Source organism: Bombina bombina, chromosome 5 (assembly GCF_027579735.1).
Source record: "Bombina bombina isolate aBomBom1 chromosome 5, aBomBom1.pri, whole genome shotgun sequence".
NCBI classification, from domain to species: domain Eukaryota; kingdom Metazoa; phylum Chordata; class Amphibia; order Anura; family Bombinatoridae; genus Bombina; species Bombina bombina.
The window spans coordinates 1,000,082,431-1,000,102,163 of NC_069503.1; the positions used below are offsets into that span (position 1 = coordinate 1,000,082,431).

Here is a 19,733-nt window from a genome sequence, read left to right on the forward strand (position 1 = left end):
CGTGTCCAAGTAGCGGCTCCGTGCAGTCGCATTTTTCTGTGCTCTGGGAGAGTGGGTTATAAGGAGCTAAATATTAACTCACAAGTACGGCATCTGCTAACCAATTGATCAGTACACAATTTAATACAACTAGCTTTAGCTGTACATATGACCCCAGAGCTGGAAACGGACAATTGAGGCCTGTAACAGTGGCGATCTCGCAGGCAACGTTCCCCCCCCTGGTGACTGACCAGGGGTGAACATCCAGAGCCGAACTCAGGATAAACACATCTCAACATTTTGCTCCTTCATCGACATTACTCTCACTCATTTGTTTTTCCCCTCTTCCTTACCTTTTTGGCAGAGCCTGCCTGTTATATACTTCAAACCTCTGGAAAAGAAAATGGCGGCCTCCATAACAGATACGGAGAGCGACAGCACTCTCACACTGCTAGACCGCACTCTGCTTAAAATAGAAGTACTATTCCAGAAATTAATAGACAAGGCCCCGTCAGAGCAAGACCTTCTCTCTCTCATGCAGAAAGCTCCACCTTCTATCTTGGGGCAACCATCACCTTTGCAACCAAAGAACCCGGAGTGCGACTTACCTTTTGGGCCCAAGAGGACCGCAGAACTCAGTGGACAGTTGACAGAGGAACTTGATCGATCTGATCCCCTAAGCACGATTACCCTCAAGCCTATAATGCGGCACGGGGAAAGCGAGTTTGTGGTGACCGCCAAAGAAGAAAAACTCATGGACAAACTTATATGTTCCCCACTGAACATCCTGGACTATAAACACTCTGCCCTCTACTCTTGTGGGATACCTGCACAACATACATTGCTGATCCGAGTCACAAAGATTGAGCAGACCCGTGGCAGCATCAAGGTAGTACGGGGCTATACTTCTAACGCACGGTACTCATGGAACTCTCCCGACATAACAAGAAAGCTGAATTTACTCACTCCAAGAGAGTATAAGAATGTGCTCAGACCCCCACAGGAATTGCAGGTCCCTATGAAGAAACGGAACATTATCCCAGCGGCATTTGACACTTCATGGCAGATGAGGGTGTCAGATATGCTTATAAGTAAAATTCAATATATTAAAATCATATACCCGACTTAAACAAGTCCTGGGGGTTGTGTAGGTAGAGTGTCTAACTGTCAACCGTTAACATTTGAAAAAGTAGATGTATTATACAGTTCTCTTTAGATTTTATCTGTACGCTAAGTTTTCTTTCTTTTTTGTTAAAGTAAATTCATAAGGTTCGTTATGCCTAGATGTAGATAGACTGGCAGACAACCAGGTAGAGCTCCCACGCAATACTGTCCTTAATATGCGACTCACACTAGCATTGCATTGTTGGAGATAGTGCCTTATAATCCTTATAATGCTTCCTATATATATATATAATGCTTTTTTTTTTTAAATGTAAAATATAGTCTTATAATAATTATGATCTACGGGACGTGTGGGGATACAGCAAAGGAGTTTGATTGTACAATTTAATCAGTAACATGCAATGACTGTTTATGTACCTACAATGTGTTAATATTGATGATTTCTTACCTGCTGTAACACATTGATTTCTCTAATAAAGCTCTTTGAAAATTAAAAAAAAAAAAAAAAAAATTTCAACATAAATTTTTGCCTAAAGTTGTGAATTCTAACAACATCAATAGGGAAATTGTTGTTCCTTCCTTGTGTCCTAATCCTAAGAATAGTCTTGAAAGGTCTTTACATTCTTTGGATGTGGTAAGAGCTTTGAAATATTATGTTGAGGTTACTAAAGATTTCAGAAAGACTTCTAGTCTATTTGTTATTTCCATCTAATACGAGGAGATTCCACGGCTTAATTCATTACTTGTGGGAATACAGAACCTGGCCACCAGGAGGAGGCAAAGACACCCAAGCCAAAGACTTAAATACCTCCCCCACTCCCCTCATCCCCCAGTCATTCTTTGCCTTTCGTCACAGGAGGTTGGCAGAGAAGTGTCAGAAGATTTCGGAGTAGTCTCTAATGGAGGGTAGTACTCTTTGAAATGGGACTGGAGTTTTAAGTAGTCCTGTCAGCCCTTTCAGTGAGAGCATGGATGAAAGTTAGAGTCTGGAGATGTAGGGAGAGTCTTTCTGTGAAACCACCCCGAATCATATTAACAGCTCCATAAGCAATCAGCGTTGACGAGTTTCGCTGCCTGCTTTCTTCACTCAAGTCCATGTCAGGGGCGATGATGATTCTGGTAAGATCGTTTCGTTTTTTATATATGTAATGATAACGCAAGAAGACAGGGTCACAGTGTGGCTTCTTTTATCTGTATATAATCAAGGGTTAATATCTCTGGAAGGTGATTATTGAACACGGGGGGGTGTATACATGATTGCTTTATTGTGTTGTTGCTGCGACATGTGTGAGATGTGGCTTGGGCAATGTGGAATAGTCAAGCTTTTTCCTCCCTGAATTACTGCGCAGCACTGGCGTGCTTTTTCCTGACTCCAGGAGCTGTCCTGCACGGCACTCTATGTGACCGGGTGTGGCTTCTTCCTCTTCCTTTCCTGACTGTTGGTTGCAGGACACAAAAGCGAGTTTCTCTGTGGGCCTGGGTCATAGGAGGTGGTGAGTGCCCCGGCCATTGGGAGTATAAAGGTGCCTTTTTAACCTTGTTAAAGTCCATATTAAAGGCGCAAGCTATAGAGGGCTCTGGTATGTTAGACGGTACTCCCTCTTTACCCAAGTCTAATGCCTGTGTTTATTGTGAGGAGGCCTTGTTATACCCGATCGCTCAATTATGTTCCGCATGCCTCGATAAAGTAGTGTTATTTAAAAGAAATAAAATGTTTAGAACCGCTGAGCCATCCACCTCTGAGGGCTCTCCGTCCCATGAGGTGCGTTCCCTACATTCATTTCTAATTACACATGCAGCTCCCCAGTGCACTTCTAATCCTCCTGCGGGAGGGGCCATGTTGCTGCTTTATTTTGCTGAGCAGTTGCAAATGGCGGTGTCTACGGTCTTTGGATGTATCTGAGACTAGATTATCTGCTGATGCAGAGGATTCCGATACTTCGGAAGACTCTCTCTCTGGGTCGGAATCTGCGGCCTCTAAACCTCCAGCTGCGGAGGAACCGGACTTTAGGTTTAGGATGGAGAATTTACGCTTTTTATTAAAAGAAGTGTTGGCTACTCTAGAGGTTCTGGAACCAAAGTTACCGGTGGAACCTTCTATTCCTAAGCTCGATAAGGTTTATAAGAACAGGGTAGTGCCCCAAACTTTGCCGTAAAGATGGCGAATATTATTTAGAATGAATGGGAGAGACTCGGATCATCTTTTTCCCCTTCTTCATCTTTTAAAAAGTTGTTACCAGTTCAAGACTCTCAGCTAGAGTTGTTGGGATCTGTCCCTAAGGTAGACGGAGCTATCTCCATGCTCGCTAAGCGCACCACTATCCAACTCAAGGATAGTTCATCATTTAAGGAACCAATAGATAAGAAGTTAGAGACCCTGTTGTCTCAACACATGGGGTTTGTTTTTCAACCTACAGTCGTGGTCGCTGCGGTGGTGGGAGCCACCACCTATCGGTGTGACTCTCTGTCAGAAATGGCCGAGGTGGAGACTCTCCTCGAAGAGATACAGGAAAGAATTAGGGCCCTGAGGGTTGCTAATTCATTTATTTGTGATGTTAATATGCAGATTATACGCTTAAATGCCAAGACATCAGGTTTTTCTGTTCTGGCCCGGAGGGCCCTGTGGTTGAAGTCATGGTCTGCTGTCATGACGTCCAAATCTAGGCTGCTTTCTCTTCCGTTTCTGGGAAAGATTCTATTTGATCCAGGCCTGGACTCTATCTTATCCACAGGCACAGGGGGAAAGGGTACCTTTCTACTGCAGGATAAGAAGAATAAACCTAAGGATCGTTCAAGTGGGACTTTAAAAACTGTAAGTGGATCATCAGGGGGCTAGTGTTAGGCTTTTTTAAGTTTTTTTTGGGGTGGTTTTTTTTTAGTTTAGGGTCTGGGCAGTAAAAGAGCTAAATGTATTTTCAAAGGACCAGTCAACACAGTATATTTGCATAATCAACAAATGTAAGATAACAAGACAATTCTATAGCACTTCAAATGAGTAGTAGATTTTTTTCTGACAATTTTAAAAGTTATGTCTTTTTCCACTCCCCCTGTACCATGTGACAGTGATCAGCCAGTCACAAATGCATACACATACCATGTGACAGCCATCAGCCATTCACAAATGCATACACACTAATTCTTGCACATGCTCAGTGGGAGCTGGTGACTCAAAAAGTTTAAATATAAAAAGACTGCACATTTTGTTAATGGAAGTAAATTGGAAAGTTGTTTAAAATGACATGCTCTATCTGAATAGTGAAAGTTTTTTTTTTTTTAGCAAAAGAGCTGTTTAACTTAGGGCAATGACCTACAAAAGGCCCTTTTAAGGGCCCCCCAAAAGGCCCTTTTAAGGGTCCTTGGTAGTTTGGGGGGTGGAGGTTTGTATAGTGTTAGGCGGGATTTGCATTTTTTTTTTTTGGAGCAAAAGAGCTGTTTATCTCAGGGCAATGCCCTACAAAAGGACCTTTTAAGCGCCCTTGGTAGGTTATTCTAAATTAGGCTTTTTTATTTTGGGTTGGGTTTTTTTTAAAAAAAAAAAAAAACTATTAGAATAGAAATAATCTTTATTTTTTTTTGATAATTTCATTTAGTTTTTTTTGTAATGGTAGTTTTTTTATTTTTTTGTAATGGTAGTTTTTTTTTATTTTTTGTGATTTTAGTGTTTGTTTTTTGTAATGTTAGGTTTTAGTGTAAGGCAGGTTAGGTTTTATTTCACATGTAAGTTTGTATTAATTTTACTAGGTAGTTAGTAAATAGGTAGTAACTATTTACTAACTAGTCTACCTAGTTAAAATAAAAACAAACTTACCTGTGAAATAAAAATAAAACCTAAGCTAGCTACAATATAACTATTAGTTATATTGTAGCTAGCTTAGGTTTATTTTACATGTAAGTATTTAGTTTTAAATAGGAATTATTTAGTTAATTTTTGTAAATTTAATTTAGATCTTTTTTAATTATGTTAAAGTAATCAAAAATGATTCAAAGTGAAAAAACCTAATCCTCAAGGATTCCAATCTGTGAGATGTAATGAAACAAAAAAAATAAATACACATAGTGCAAAACCTTTAATGCTAATCAATGCCAAAACTGATACATTATGCTTACAGGACCCCAGGTATAAAATCAAATGGAAATGTCAGGTATGGTCAACGCATTTCGCCTACAAGCAAGGCCTTTATCAAGACTATTTTTAGCTCTATGTGAGTGGGTATATAAAGCAGTATCAACCTATAGGAGAACACATCCAGTTATTGAAATAAACACCAAAACAACAGGTATTTTACGTTTCTTACATCGTAAATTCAGTAATGTGACATCACTTCCAGTCGCCCAATCGGAATGTCACTTCCGGTTATTGGTGGCTACATTTTGATATATTTTTTTTACTTCAAAGATATCCAAAAAGTGTATTAAATATATTAGTAGAAATTATGCTTTTAATAAATCTATTTTAAAATAAATCTTATCAATTTTGGCTTCTGGTGTGTTTTTTATAATGCTGACATGATAATGAATACCGCAAGGTGTGCAATAAGGTTATAGCATTGGCTGTTGATTGTACCTCACAGTTTGGTTTCTGGTTTATGATCTGAGGGGAATAATAATCTGTAAAACAAAGGATGACATTTCTCTAGGCTTTGAGTACAAAGGGAATATTTTTTTGAATATTAAAGGGCAAGTCAAGGACATCACACACTAAAGCTGCATACACTGCTAGCAAGCTTTTGTAACAATTAAACAATAGGTAGAACAATGTGTGCTCTTGGAACATGTTTTGTGTTTAATGTACGATGGCATGACACTATAGCAGCAATGTCTTTAGCAACAGCCTTTTCTAAATTGCCATAAAATTACTTTTACATCCTGTAGATGTACAGATCTGTCACTCTCTTTTATCATAACTGTAAAATCATAACTCAGATAAAACCCAAAAACCACCTGAATTAAATAGACAGGGTTCTGCCATCCTGCTGTTTTTCAATATTTTTCCATCTTCAGAAAAGTTCTTGCAGCAAAAGTGAATTATTAAAGTATTGGTAAAAACTCTTAAACAATCATTTTAAGTGACATGCCAACACATAACAGTAATTAGAAACAATTATACTATATACCACTACCAAAAGTGGTGCAAGGAAGGACATTCGATGAACCGGCGTCAGGGTCATGGGTGCCCAAGGCTCATTGATGCATGTGGGGAGCAAATACTAGCCCGTCTGGTCCAATCACAGAAAAGAGCTACTGTAGCTGAAATTGCTGAAAAAATTAATGCTGGCCATAAGGGTAAAACTTTCTATACCTTACCCACTAGGTGATGACAATACCCTTAACAACATAATAACCCAAAAAAACACACAGACACCAGTTATGGGAGAAAAAAAGCCCTTCCCCCATCTGGGGATAAGGGTTGTATTTATTTAAAACAATAACTCAAACTTAACAAGATCATCCCTGTCCTAAAACTCTTAAGAAAGGGGTGCGACCGACCTAAAGGTATGGGGTTCGTGCAGGGAGCCACCGAGCATCAACCCTTGTGGCTGACGTTGAATGTGCTCATGTGTCCCACTCCTCTTTCCCCCCGCCAGGCTGAGCCTAGCGCAGATATGTCGCAACCCGCTGCCGCCGCAACAGGATGCATGACGCCATGCTCCTACATTAAAAATGCAGTTGAGGGACCCCCAAACTGCTAAGACAACGGTTCCTTGGCCAAAAGACTGTTAGTTCCGAAGGAGGGTCCCTAAGTGCACAACTACAGCAGTTTGGTCTTACCAAGGTCCGAATGACTATTCAGCCCCTAGCCAAAGTGAAACTATTGCTGGCGTCTCTGCGGTCTGCTGTTGACTGGAACGGTCCAACCCTGCATCCATAAATGGAAACCAGAACACCTGCTACTTCAGAGGGAAGGGAGGGAAGACAAGAAACAGGTTGGTGATCCTACATCCTGCCTGCAGACACTAATATAGGCTCTGCAACATCTCCCTCTAGCTGCAACATCAGCTAATACACTTAAACAGAAACACCTAGCAGTTCAGACAAAAGTTAACCCTTAAGTTGCTTTGTGCTTAGTTAGCTCTCCACTTTCCTAATAGAAATTGTCAGAACACAGTGTCTACTACTACTGGGTTCTTGTAAAGCGCGGCTATTCACCCGTAAGGGTCTCAAGGCACTGAGGGTTGCAGTTCAGTTGAAGAGCCAGGTCTTGAGGTCCTTTCTGAACTTAGTTAGGGTGGTAGCTTGTCTGAGGTGCAGAAGGAGGGTGTTCCAAGTCTTGGCTGCCAGGTGAGAGAAGGATCTGCCTCCCGCTGTGGTTTTCCTGATGCGTGGGATGACTGCGAGGGCTTGGTCATCCGATTGAAGTTGTCTGGCAGGGGTGTAGAAGGTAACGCGGTGGTTCAAGTATTCGGGACCAATGTTGTGGAGGGCCTTGAATGCGTGGGTGAGAAGCTTGAACGTTATTCTTTTGTTGATGGGGAGCCAGTGCAGGTCCCGCAGGTGTTTTGTGATGTGGAATTGACGAGGGATGTCGAGGATTAGTTTGGCCGAGGTGTTCTGGATGCGCTGTAGTCTCTTTTGGAGCTTGGTGGTGGTGCCGGTGTAGAAGGAGTTACCATAGTCCAGTCAGCTGCTGACAAGGGCGTGAGTGACAGTCTTCCTGGTCTCGGTTGGGATCCATTTGAAGATCTTTTGCAGCAGGTGAAGTGTGTGGAAGCATGCAGAAGAGATGGCGTTGATTTGCCGGTCCATGGAGAGCGATGAGTCCAGGATGACGCCTAGATTTCGTGCATGGTCGGTGGGGTTTGGAGGGTGTCCAAGGGCTGTGGGCCACCAGGAGTTATTCCAATCGTATGTGGTAGGACCGAGGAGGAGGACTTCGGTCTTGTCTGCGTTCAAATTTAGGAAGTTGTAGCTCATCCAGGTGGCGACTGGTGTCAGCCCTTCGTGGACATTTCTCTTGGCGGTGGAGGGGGCACTGGTCAGTGAGATGATTAGCTGGGTGTCGTCGGCGTTGGAGACAATGTTGAGGTTGTGTCATTGGGTGATGGCGGCAAGAGGGGCCATGTAGATGTTGAATAGGGTGGGGCTCAGCGAAGAGCCTTGGGGTACACTGAAGCTGATTTCTGTGGGCTTGGAGGTGAAGGGTGGGAGTCTAACTTTCTGGGTTCTGCTGGTGAGGAAGGAGGTGATCCATTACAGGGCTTTGTCATGTATGCCGGCATTGTGTAGTAGGTTGCGGAGGGTGAGGTGGGAGACAGTTTCGAATGCTGCTGAGAGGTCTAGGAGAATGAGGGCGGCGGTCTCTCCTCGGTCGAGTAGAGCGAAGATGTCGTCTGTGGCGGTAAGGATGGCAGTCTTGGTGCTGTGGTTGCTCCTGAAACCGGATTGGGAGGGGTCCAGGGTGTGGTTGGCTTCGATGTAGTCAATGAGTTGCGTGTTGATTGACTTCTCAATGACTTTGGCCGCAAAGGGGAGCAGAGAGATTGGGCGGTAGTTCTTCGGATCATTGGAGTAAGCTGTGGGTTTTTTCAGTAGGGGTTTTAATTCTGCGTGCTTCCAATCATCCGGGTTTTGATGGAGCAGTTGATGGTGCTGCAGAGCTCGGAGGCGATGGTGTCACCCGCTTTGTTAAAAATGTGATGCGGGCATGGGTCAGAGAGGGTGCTCCGGAGTGGATCGATCTCATGATTCTGATTTTGTCCTCTGTGGTGAGGGGGCTCCAGATGGTCCGTGGGGGGTAGGCGGTGGTGTATTTGTGTTGGCTTATTATTGACTTTAGCCAGTTCCAATTAGTGCACTGCTACTCTAGAGCTGATTTTTACTATGAGTTTAACTCATTTGCAGGGTTTAAAGAATTAGTTATATGCGAGCAAGAATGAAGTGTCATTTTGTATGCTGCATGCACCTTCATCAACAGGTTTGTCCTGCTCAGAGACCTTAGCACCTGTCTGACCAAGCAGGCAAAATCAGTCATTATGTTGCAGGGGGCATATGGATAGATGCTCCTTGTGTTATATGATCAGTAAAACCATTTAGAACAGTCGTAGCTTTTACTAGAAGCATTTTAAGTAGAACATATGCAAATATGCTTCTAATCTAAAGTGAAATGTACTAATGTGTCTTTCAGTTTTGACTACAATGTCCCTTTTAAAGGACATAAAGGTAAAAAATTGAACTTTATGATTCATCATTAAAGTCTCTGGAGATTTTTGTAGATAAATAATTTGATAACTTTTTCTAAAGGTTTGTGATTGATTCCATTGTTATATGCAGGCAACAGTGCAATATAAATGTTCTCAAATGTCCCTTTAAGGCTTTCAGACCAATTACTTCCTCTTTTCATCATTTAATTCTTGCCGAAATATAAAATGAAGGGCTAGATTACAAGTGGAGCGCTAATTTATGAGCGATAAATAACCAGCCATTACAAGTGACTGGTTATTGCTACCGTGAGCTTGCATTAGCAATTAGCGCTTATAAAATTAACCAGAGATCAGATCTCTGAATAATTTTATAAATGTGCCCAAATGCCCCCAAAATACAGTGGTGTGTATTTTAATAAAATTACTACCCCAGGCAGTTTTTGGGGGGCTAAAGTTGTTGGGTGTGGGGTGTTAGAAAAAAACGGCACTGAAGCATTTTGAGTAGAACATATGCAAATATGCTTCTAATCTAAAGTGAAATGTACTAATGTGCCTTTCAGTCTTGACTACAATGTCCCTTTTAAAGGACATAAAGGTCAAAAATTGAACTTTTATGATTCATCATTAAAGTCTCTGGAGATTTTTGTAGATAAATAGTTCCCTGACTCTGGATTTCTTTTTGGTGAATACTCACCAGTTTATAATAAATATTGCTCCTAATGTTGGAAAGCAGAACTCAGATCTAATGTATTGCTCTCATAGGAGAAACTCATCAAAATGATGTGAGATGTAGCAGAAGACTGTCAGTGAATGTTAAAAGCCTGTATTTCTATTAGCATGCATCATATTAAATGGATCAGTGTACACTTGACAAGTTGGCAGTGATAAATGATGTCTGGTGCAGTGAGCATATGAGCAAAGAATTGCTTAAAGGGCCATTACAGTGGAAAAATGACAAGGTCTGATTCATGAGAGCATGTCATTTTAATACTAGCGACCCTGCAATGCTATTTATTTAACCTCTGTAAAGTTAAGGTAGTGCTTAGGAGCCTCAGAGCACTTCCAGCTGTGCAAGTTCCGCTGCTGACTGAGTGACTTGCAGTTTCTGCTTGGGACTAGCAGTGCTCTATAGGGATTAAACACATAACATTGCAGGGTTGTTAGGGTTAAAATGACTTGCTCTAATGAAGTAGAAATTGTTAGTTTTCCACTGTAATGGTCCTTTAAGAATTAAAGATGGCAACACAATCATCACAGCAATGGAAGAGTTTTCTTTTGTGAACTCACAAAGAGGATTGATCAGAGAACATTATAAGAAGAGAACTTACAGTAACATTGTGCTTGGCTCTGAATGGCTAGAACCTGCTTAAAGCAACATAAAAGTGCAAAGAGATAAAGGGCCAGATTACAAGTGGAGTGGTATTTAACGCTCCCATTTAAGCGCATCGGGTAGCGATATATACAGATACATATAGGAATATCGATTTATAAATACACAGAACATATTCTGCTATGTGCAGAACATTGGAATGTAAAATTTTACAGTAAATACACAGTACGGCCATGGGTACCACAATGGCACCGTCATATGCCAACATCTGTATGGCCTATTATGAGAATAAATGTATTTGGAAAAATAATCCATATAGAGATAATATACATAAGTTTTACAGGTATATAGATGATATAGTACTTATATGGAAAGGAACGGAAGAAGAAGCAAGTGAATTTTTAAAATACATGAATAACAATGCATATAATCTCACTTTCACGAGTTGTACTTACAGGGATTCTATCGATTTTTTAGATATTACCCTTTTCATAAAAGAAAATAAAGTGGCTGTTAGAAACTTTAGAAAGCCATCAGACAGAAATGGCTTTTTAAATGCCAGCAGTGGACACCTAAAAAGGTGGAAGGACAATATCCCTTATGGACAGTTTAGACGCATTAGGCAGAACTGTACATATGAGGATGACTATATGGACGAGGCCAAAGTTCTGGAAAATAAACTGTTAGTAAAAGGATATAACAGAGATTTAATTGAAGAGGCAAAGGAAAAGTGTAGAACTTTCCCCAGAGATTATAAGAGTACCAAGAATAACAACAGATTCCAGGATAACCACAGTCAGGTTAAATTTATCACCATATATAATGAGGGTGCTCAAGTAGTTAAGAACATTTTGAAGAAACACTGGGAAGTACTAAGGGGTGACCCTATTTTAAAAGATCAAATAGGAATGAATCCCCAGGTTATCTTTAAGAAAAATAGGAACTTAAAAAGTATGGTGGCTCCCTCAAAATTAAAAAGTAACATTATTCCCTCCTCCCACTGGCTGCAAGCACAAGCTGGTACTTTTAAATGTTTTAGAAAAAATTGTATCATGTGCGATCATGTCTTGAAGGGTAATGAAATATACAACTTTGATAAAAGTAAAAAATACATAATAGAGGGTAGAACAAACTGTAAATCCACATATGTGGTTTACCAATTGTTATGTAAATGTGGGAAAATATATGTAGGTCGTACAAAAAGATGTATAAAAAGAAGGTGGTACGAACACGTTGAGAACATTAAATCAGGGTATGATAAACATAGTGTATCTAACCATTTCAATTATGTACATAATAGGGATTTTAGTGATTTGAAGATTAGAATTTTGGAACAAATTAAACCTGGACCATGTCCTAATAGGAGATTGTTGCTACTTAGAAAGTGCAAAACCAAATGGATCCATCGCTTAGAGTGTTTGGAACCAAAAGGTTTAAATATTGATATTGACCTCCAGGCATTCATGGGTTAATATAAAAATTTTTCATCTATTTTATTTATTTAGGTATTTAATAAATTTAATACTCCACATCCTCAATTTTATAGGTAATAAATATTAGGCTTATCTTATTATAAATTTTAGTATTAGGTCTACTAGAGATAGAGTTTTTTTATAGAGTTTTTTTTTTTTTTTTTTTATAGATTTAGTATTGGGCTAGTTTTATATCTTGATTAATTCTTGTGGCTTTATACATTGTTTGCATTTATGTTGGTGTTTTTATATGGATCAAATGATTTTATGAATTATAATATAGCTATATATATTTATTTTATACAGCTAAATGCATTTAATACTTGTTTAGATATGTTGCTATTTTAGTGTAGTTATATATGTGTGAGCCTTTTTTAACCACTAGTGCCCATATAATCCAAGTAATCTGTCAGATACGAGTGTATTAGGATATATGTGGTAAAAAGGTAAATCCCTTCCTGAGAGGAAGTATGTCAGGTGTGTGTATAAATTGCAGTCCTACAGGTAGTTTGTTAGCTTGTATTTTCATATACCCCTGAAGAAGTCTGCCCGTGTGCAGAGGAAACGCGTAGGGTAACTAACTCCTACCATCAAAGTGTTTAGGACTGCTGCTCTTTTGAGTTTGTCTTTGGCACCTGCCGTATGTGGCAGGAAGTGGGTCTCTTGGTGCTGCTGGTCGGCGTCTGAGGTGTTCCCGCTGAGATTTGCTACAGGCGAAAGACAACTAGCCAGAGGGCATTACCGCTCATACATTACTGTCATCTTGTAAGTGTGCAATTTTCTGTGTGTGTCATTTACCTGAATAAACGCTGCTGTGATTCGTGGATGCGCTGTTTTCTACTTGTCATTTATTAAATACACAGTATATGACTTTATTAAAAAATAATATTGCATAAATATGTTTTTATATGTTTTCATCTACTTAACTGCAAAGGGCTCCAATGCACTTATATATACTGTATGTCTAAATGTGTGAACATATGTATTTATGTGTTTATATGTGTGTATATATGTCTGTAAATACATATATACACATATAAAAACATATATTCAAATGTATATATATATATATATATACCTATATATATACCTATATATATATATGTATACCTATATATATACCTATATATATATATGTATATATATATATAAATACATACATACATACATACATACATACATACATATACATATATACACATATAAAAACATATATTCAAATGTATATATATATATATACCTATATATATATATATATATATATATAAATACATACATACATACATACATACATACATATACATCTTTAGACATGTATATGTATGTATCGATATGTTAAAGCCCTTTGCTTGCCTTTTTTTTTCTAACATCTGAGATCTTATATCTTTGAGCGCTTATAATTTTTTTGTGCAATATTTTTTTAAATGTGTGTTTAACTGTACTTTGTAATGTATATCGCATGTCAGGTTAGTGCAACTTCAGAGCTCTGGTTAACTGTTAAGTGAGTCACAAAAGTAGCACAAAGCATAAAAAATACATTTAAAGGTACAGTTACACCCATAATAACACTGATAAAAATTATTTAGAAAAATATTGAATTCAAAAGTTATAAGGGCTCAAAGATATGAGGTTTCAAGTGTTAGGAAAATAAGGCAGGCAAAGGGCTTTAAAATAAATATGTATATGTATGTATGTATATATATATATATATATATATATATATATATATACACAGTATATATATATATATATATATATATATATATATACTGTATATGTGTGTGTGTACATATGTATTTATATGTGTATATATGTATTTATAGACATATATACTGATATAAACACATAAATACATATGTATACAGATACAGACATATATAGATACATGCATTGGAGCCCTTTGCAGTTAAGTAGCTGAAAACATGTAAAATCATATTTAGGCAATATTATTTTTTAATGAAGTATTTAACTATGTAGTTAATGTAAATATCTCACATTCAAATGGTTTTCATATAGGGGATCATGTTCTAAGTATTTATAAATAGATATTCCTATATATATCAGTATATATCTATACCTATAAATAATTTTATATACTGTATTTATATATATGTATATATATATATATATATATATATATATATGTATAGATATATATTGTACCAAAAACCATCAGATATAGACATATGTATTTAAGAAAAAATAGAACATATTATTCTATGTGAAGAACATTGGAATGCGAAATGTTAATATTCCATGTCGGGTTTGCGCACTGTTGTCACCCAGAGTTCTGCGTTACGGCTTTTAACGCTGAAAAAATGGCAATTTCAGCGTAAAAGCAGTAACGCAGCTATTGCGAGTCGTGTCGGTATAGCTATACCGCAAGTATTTTAGCCTGTAATGCAACATCCATTCCGCATTTTAAAAAATTACGTTTTTGCGTAGGATTTTCATAGCGCCGGTATTAAAGGTTGTACGATGAGGCTAAAATGCTTGCGTTACAGCCTATGCTGACACGATCCATAGCGCCATCTGACTGAGAGCAGTAGTTAAGGATTTTGTGTAACAAAAATGTTTCACAAAACTCATAATTAAAGTGTTACAAAGTACACTAACACCCATAGACTACCTATTGACCCCTAAACCGCCACCCTCCTGCATCGCAAACACTATATGAAAGCTATTAACACCTAATCTGCCACCCACCCACATCGCAACTATTAAATAAATGTATTAACCCCTAATCTGCTGCTCCCGACATCACTGACACTAATAAAAATTATTAGCTCCTATTCCGCCACTCCCCGACATCACTGCCACTATAATAAAGCTATTAACCCCTATTCCGCCGCTCCCTGACATCACCGCCACTATGATAAAGCTATTAACCCATATTCCGCTGCTCCCAAACATTGCTGACACTATAATAAAGTTATTAACCCCTAAACCTCCGGCCACCCACATCTCTGCAACTAAATAAACCTATTAACCCCTAAACCTCCGGCCTCCTACATATCCGCCACTAAATAAACCTAATAACCTCTAAACCGCCTGGCCCCCACAATGCAAAACACTAAATTAAACTATTAACCCCTAAACCTAATACCTCTAACTTTTAATTCAAATTACAATATAACTATAGTTAAATAAATAAAAACCTGTGAAATAAAAATAAACCTAACATTAAACTATAAATTAACCTAACCTTACTATTCTAATAAAATAAAGAATTACTACCAATTGAAAAATCTAAATTACAAATTTGAAAAAAATTAAAAAATCTAAAATTACAAAAATAATAGACACTAAATTACGTAAAATAAAAACACTAAGCTTACAAAAAATAATAAACAAAATTATCCAAAATAAAAACAATTACACTTAATCTAATAGCCCTATAAAAATAAAAAAGCCCCCAAAATAAAAATACCCCCTAGCCTACAATAAACTACAAATAGCCATTAAAAGGGCCTTTTGTAGGGCATTGCCCTAAGTTAAACAGCTCTTTTACCTGTAAAAAATACAAAGTCCCCCTAACAGTAAAACTCACCACCCAACCAACCCACAAAATAAAAAAACTAACTGGTGAAATGCTTGTGCAATGATAAATGCAAACAGAGTATGCTGTTCGCCAGCAGCAATGTCCAGCGGATATGATTTGCTACAGCGAATCATATCCGCTCGACATTTGATAAATGGATCCCTACATTTTATTTTTATAGGAAAACAAAGAAAGGTATTTACAAGATGCTTTCTATCCCTCATGATGTCATCAGTGGGTGGAGCTTGGCAGCCATTTCAAAGTGACCAGAAACAAAATTCATTTTAAAATAAAAAGTTTACTGTTACTGCTGCGTGATATAGAAAAGGGTGCAGGATGATATTTGCAGTTTAAAGGGACACTGAACCCAATTTTTTTTCTTTCATGATTCAGATAGAGCATGACATTTTAAGCAACTTTCTAATTTACTCGTATTATCACATTTTATTCATTCTCTTGGTATCTTTATTTGAAATGCAAGAATGTAAGTTTAGATGCAGGCCCATTTTTGGCGAACAACCTGGGTTGTCCTTGCTGATTGGTGGATAAAGTCATCCACCAATAAAAAAGTGCTGTCCAGAGTGCTGAACAAAAAAAAAACCTTAGATGCCTTCTTTTTCAAATAAAGATAGCAAGAGAATGAATACAAATTGATAATAGGAGTAAATTAGAAAGTTGCTTAAAATTGCATGCTCTATCTGAATTACGAAAGAAAAAATTTGGGTTCAGTGTCCCTTTAATCTAAAGTAAGACTCTAAGATGACTAAGGTGTAGACTGTCCCTTTAACACGCTGATAATCAACTCCTATGTGTTTAGCCTCTGCTAAGTGCTAAACACATCTAACCAATGAAAATATGCATATGTTCATAACCACCAATTACCAGCTAGTCCCAATAGTTCATTGCTGTTCCTGAGCCTACCTTGCTATGCCTTGAAAAAAAAGATACTAATAGAAGAATGTAAATTTGTTAATAGGAGTCAATTGAAAATTCTCTTAAAACTACACACTCCATCTAATCCATGAAAGTATCATTTTTATGTCCCTTTAATGTTTTGTGTTCTAGAGATCTATAACATACATTTCTGGCTAAAAATACGAATTCATGGATATGATTGCTTGTATTAAAGGGTTGTCTACTAATTGCATTATTATAAGTTCAATTGGCAGCTTCTTTTAAATCAGGTAGGATCTGTATGTATATGTGGAACTCAAGGGACTTCTGTCTTCTTTCTACCTCATCTACTATGTTACTATGTAATTTGATCACCCTAGATCCCCAGAACCTGGAAAGTCCCTTAAAGTCTTCATTTGGGTCAGGACATTGCCCACCTCACCCCATCAGTATGTGGCTAACTTAACTGGAGCCTTGACTGCTTAGTTTCATATGTGGGCTTTACTCTATAATAATATATGCCATGAGGTTTAGTTTCGATAAAGATATATAACATTTTCATTTTTTTTAAATTTTGCCTTCACTTTATTATTCTATGTGTGTGACCTGGTTCTTTTTTTTGTGGTTTATTTACAGCAGATACTAAGGTATGGAAGGGCATGGATACCAGCAGGAGTAATATGAAAATGAAGACTCACTACATGGGGAGAGATATTAATGCTAGTGTATGGAGGTCATCAGTATTAGGGATGGGCAAATGTGCTGAAAGTGTAATTTGTTTGATAGAATGAATGGTCCAGTGGACATTCGTTTAGGACAATCGAATGTTTATTAAGAATGAAAATCTATTCAAATTTGATAACCAAATGTTATTTCCAGTTTTTTGAATGTTACTTTAATTTTCAATTGTTCATTATTACGGTAGATTGAATATTCACATTTTAAATTTCAAATGTAATATTTGTTTTAACAAATACTATTCAGAAGTTCAATAGTTCATGTGGTAGGGAATTTAGTTAATTAATACATAATAGATACAAATAAATCAATTTGAATGTTTCTATTTCAAATATTGCACAATTCGATTACATTGAAAGAGAGCATTAGAAATACTATTACAAATATATAAATTCGAATTTTTAGAATTAGAATATTGCATAATTTGAATCAAATTATTAGAAAATGTTTAATTGAATATTACATTTAAAGAAAGCATTAAAAATACTATTACATTAAACGAATGTGTTAAAATTTGTTTCATTTTTTAAATGTTGCAAAACATTCTCCCATGCCTAATCAGTATTTAAATATAACTTCTAAAGTTCAAAGGTATTTTTAGAGGAATCATAGGAACACCTAACTATAAAATAATACCACTGATACCAAGGTTATTTTTATAGCAGTGTTTTTTTAACGTACTACTTAATTTTAATTATTTCATACTTTGAGCTTGGAAATACTGCTTCTGATTGGTTGTTTTCAAAGTAATCTACTTAACACGGGAATAGCTTTTCCATGACTATGCTCACACCTAAACTGGTATGGAAAATAGACTAAGACATTTAAAGGCAATGCAGCACACTTAGTAGCCTGTGCATTTTCACCCACAGAAGACATTTGGCCCTACATCCCCTTGTCAGCTACATACTGCATCAGATCCATATGCTCACATCAGATCAGACCCATGGCCCTAGTGCTTCTCTGCTAGCCCTATGCAACATCAGAGCTCAGATTAGGTACTTAGACCTACAATGCCTTTTGCAATGCCATATAATCACATAATACCTGAGATCAGACCTCTGGCCCTGAAATCCATTTTAGGTGCCTGGGTTTATAACATTTAAGTAAAAGCTCTAATGTATGACTATAAAGAAATATATATTAATTGCTTTTTATGGCATATAAATCTGGGATCAGCACTTATGGAGTAACGAATGAGTTCTCTATGCAAATGATGTTCCTTAGACATTTGTTTGTGTTTAAACCATACACAAAAATCAATATCAATCAATGATTTCGCTGTTATAATTCTCAACTGACCTTATCTGTAATTCTAGAAGAAGATAGTTAACATTTAAAATATGATTATAGAGTTCTATCAGAATAAAAAAGAGTTGCCAAGGGATTAAAGCTTTGAACCCGTAAATCAAATTTCATAATTTGTTCTTTATTTCTTTTTTAGATCATAAATTCACTGGTCCTGCTAATACTGTTGAGTGCCCTCGCTGACCCTGATCTGTACCACCTTCCGAGCACAGAACTTAGAAATGAATTTGACTTTATGGATGATGCCAGTAAGTAATAAAGAACAAAGCATATTGGACAAATGAAACAGAATATTGTATAATGAGATTCCTGCATTTTTTTACTTGCAGATTTTGTTAAAAACAAAACAATTATCGACTGTGTAAATATTGTATCATTTATTTTACCCTCTTAGTGGTAACTTTAATATATTAATGATATTTGTTGCATTTAACATATTTTGTCAGAAAAACAATTATGCATAATTTTGTTATATTATATTTCCTGTTTATTATATCAAACAATATGGTATATCTAACTAAAAACCACCTTTTTAAATAATATCCCAAAGCCATAATACATTACTTTTAGTTTTTTTATAATAATATTACAATAAATTTCCGTTCCATTCCGCACTCGAAGAGGTGTAGTTATGTGTTTTGCAAAACAAAAAACGTTCACACAACACTTCAAAAATACCTTACAAAGTACACTTACAAGCATAAACTACACTATTAACCCCTAAACCACCATCCCCCTACATCGCTAAGTATCTAAAAAAAACTATCAACCCCTAAACCGCCCTCCCCCCACATCGCTAAGCATCTAAATAAAACTATCAACCCCTAAACCGCCCTCCCCCCACATCGCTAAGCATCTAAATAAAACTATCAACCCCTAAACCGCCCTCCCCCCACATCGCTAAGCATCTAAATAAAACTATCAACCCCTAAACCGCCCTCCCCCCACATTGCTAAGCATCTAAATAAAACTATAAACCCATAAACCGCCCTCCCCCCACATTGCTAAGTATCTAAATAAAACTATTAACCCCTAAACCGCTATCCCCCCACATCGCAAACACTAAATAAAACTATCAACCCCTGAACCACCATCCCCCCGCAACCAAAAGTAGAAAACTAGAAACTAAACCCCCTAACTTAACCCCAATTAAAATACACATAAATTAAATTTAAAATATACTAACTACCTTAAAAAAAGGAATCCTA

General features: G+C 37.3%; 1 protein-coding gene across 1 annotated transcript in view; it reads left to right on the forward strand.

Annotated features, from left to right (window-relative positions):
• Nucleotides 1–3,403: 3,403 nt before the first annotated feature.
• Nucleotides 3,404–19,733, forward strand: part of LAPTM4B (lysosomal protein transmembrane 4 beta) — a 94,081-nt gene continuing 77,751 nt past the window's right edge. Inside the window, exons 1-4 of the mRNA XM_053715914.1 lie at nucleotides 3,404–3,501; nucleotides 11,030–11,254; nucleotides 12,785–12,809; nucleotides 18,662–18,773. Of these exons, the coding sequence (XP_053571889.1) occupies nucleotides 3,404–3,501; nucleotides 11,030–11,254; nucleotides 12,785–12,809; nucleotides 18,662–18,773 (460 nt within the window). The remainder of the gene's footprint in view (nucleotides 3,502–11,029; nucleotides 11,255–12,784; nucleotides 12,810–18,661; nucleotides 18,774–19,733) is intronic.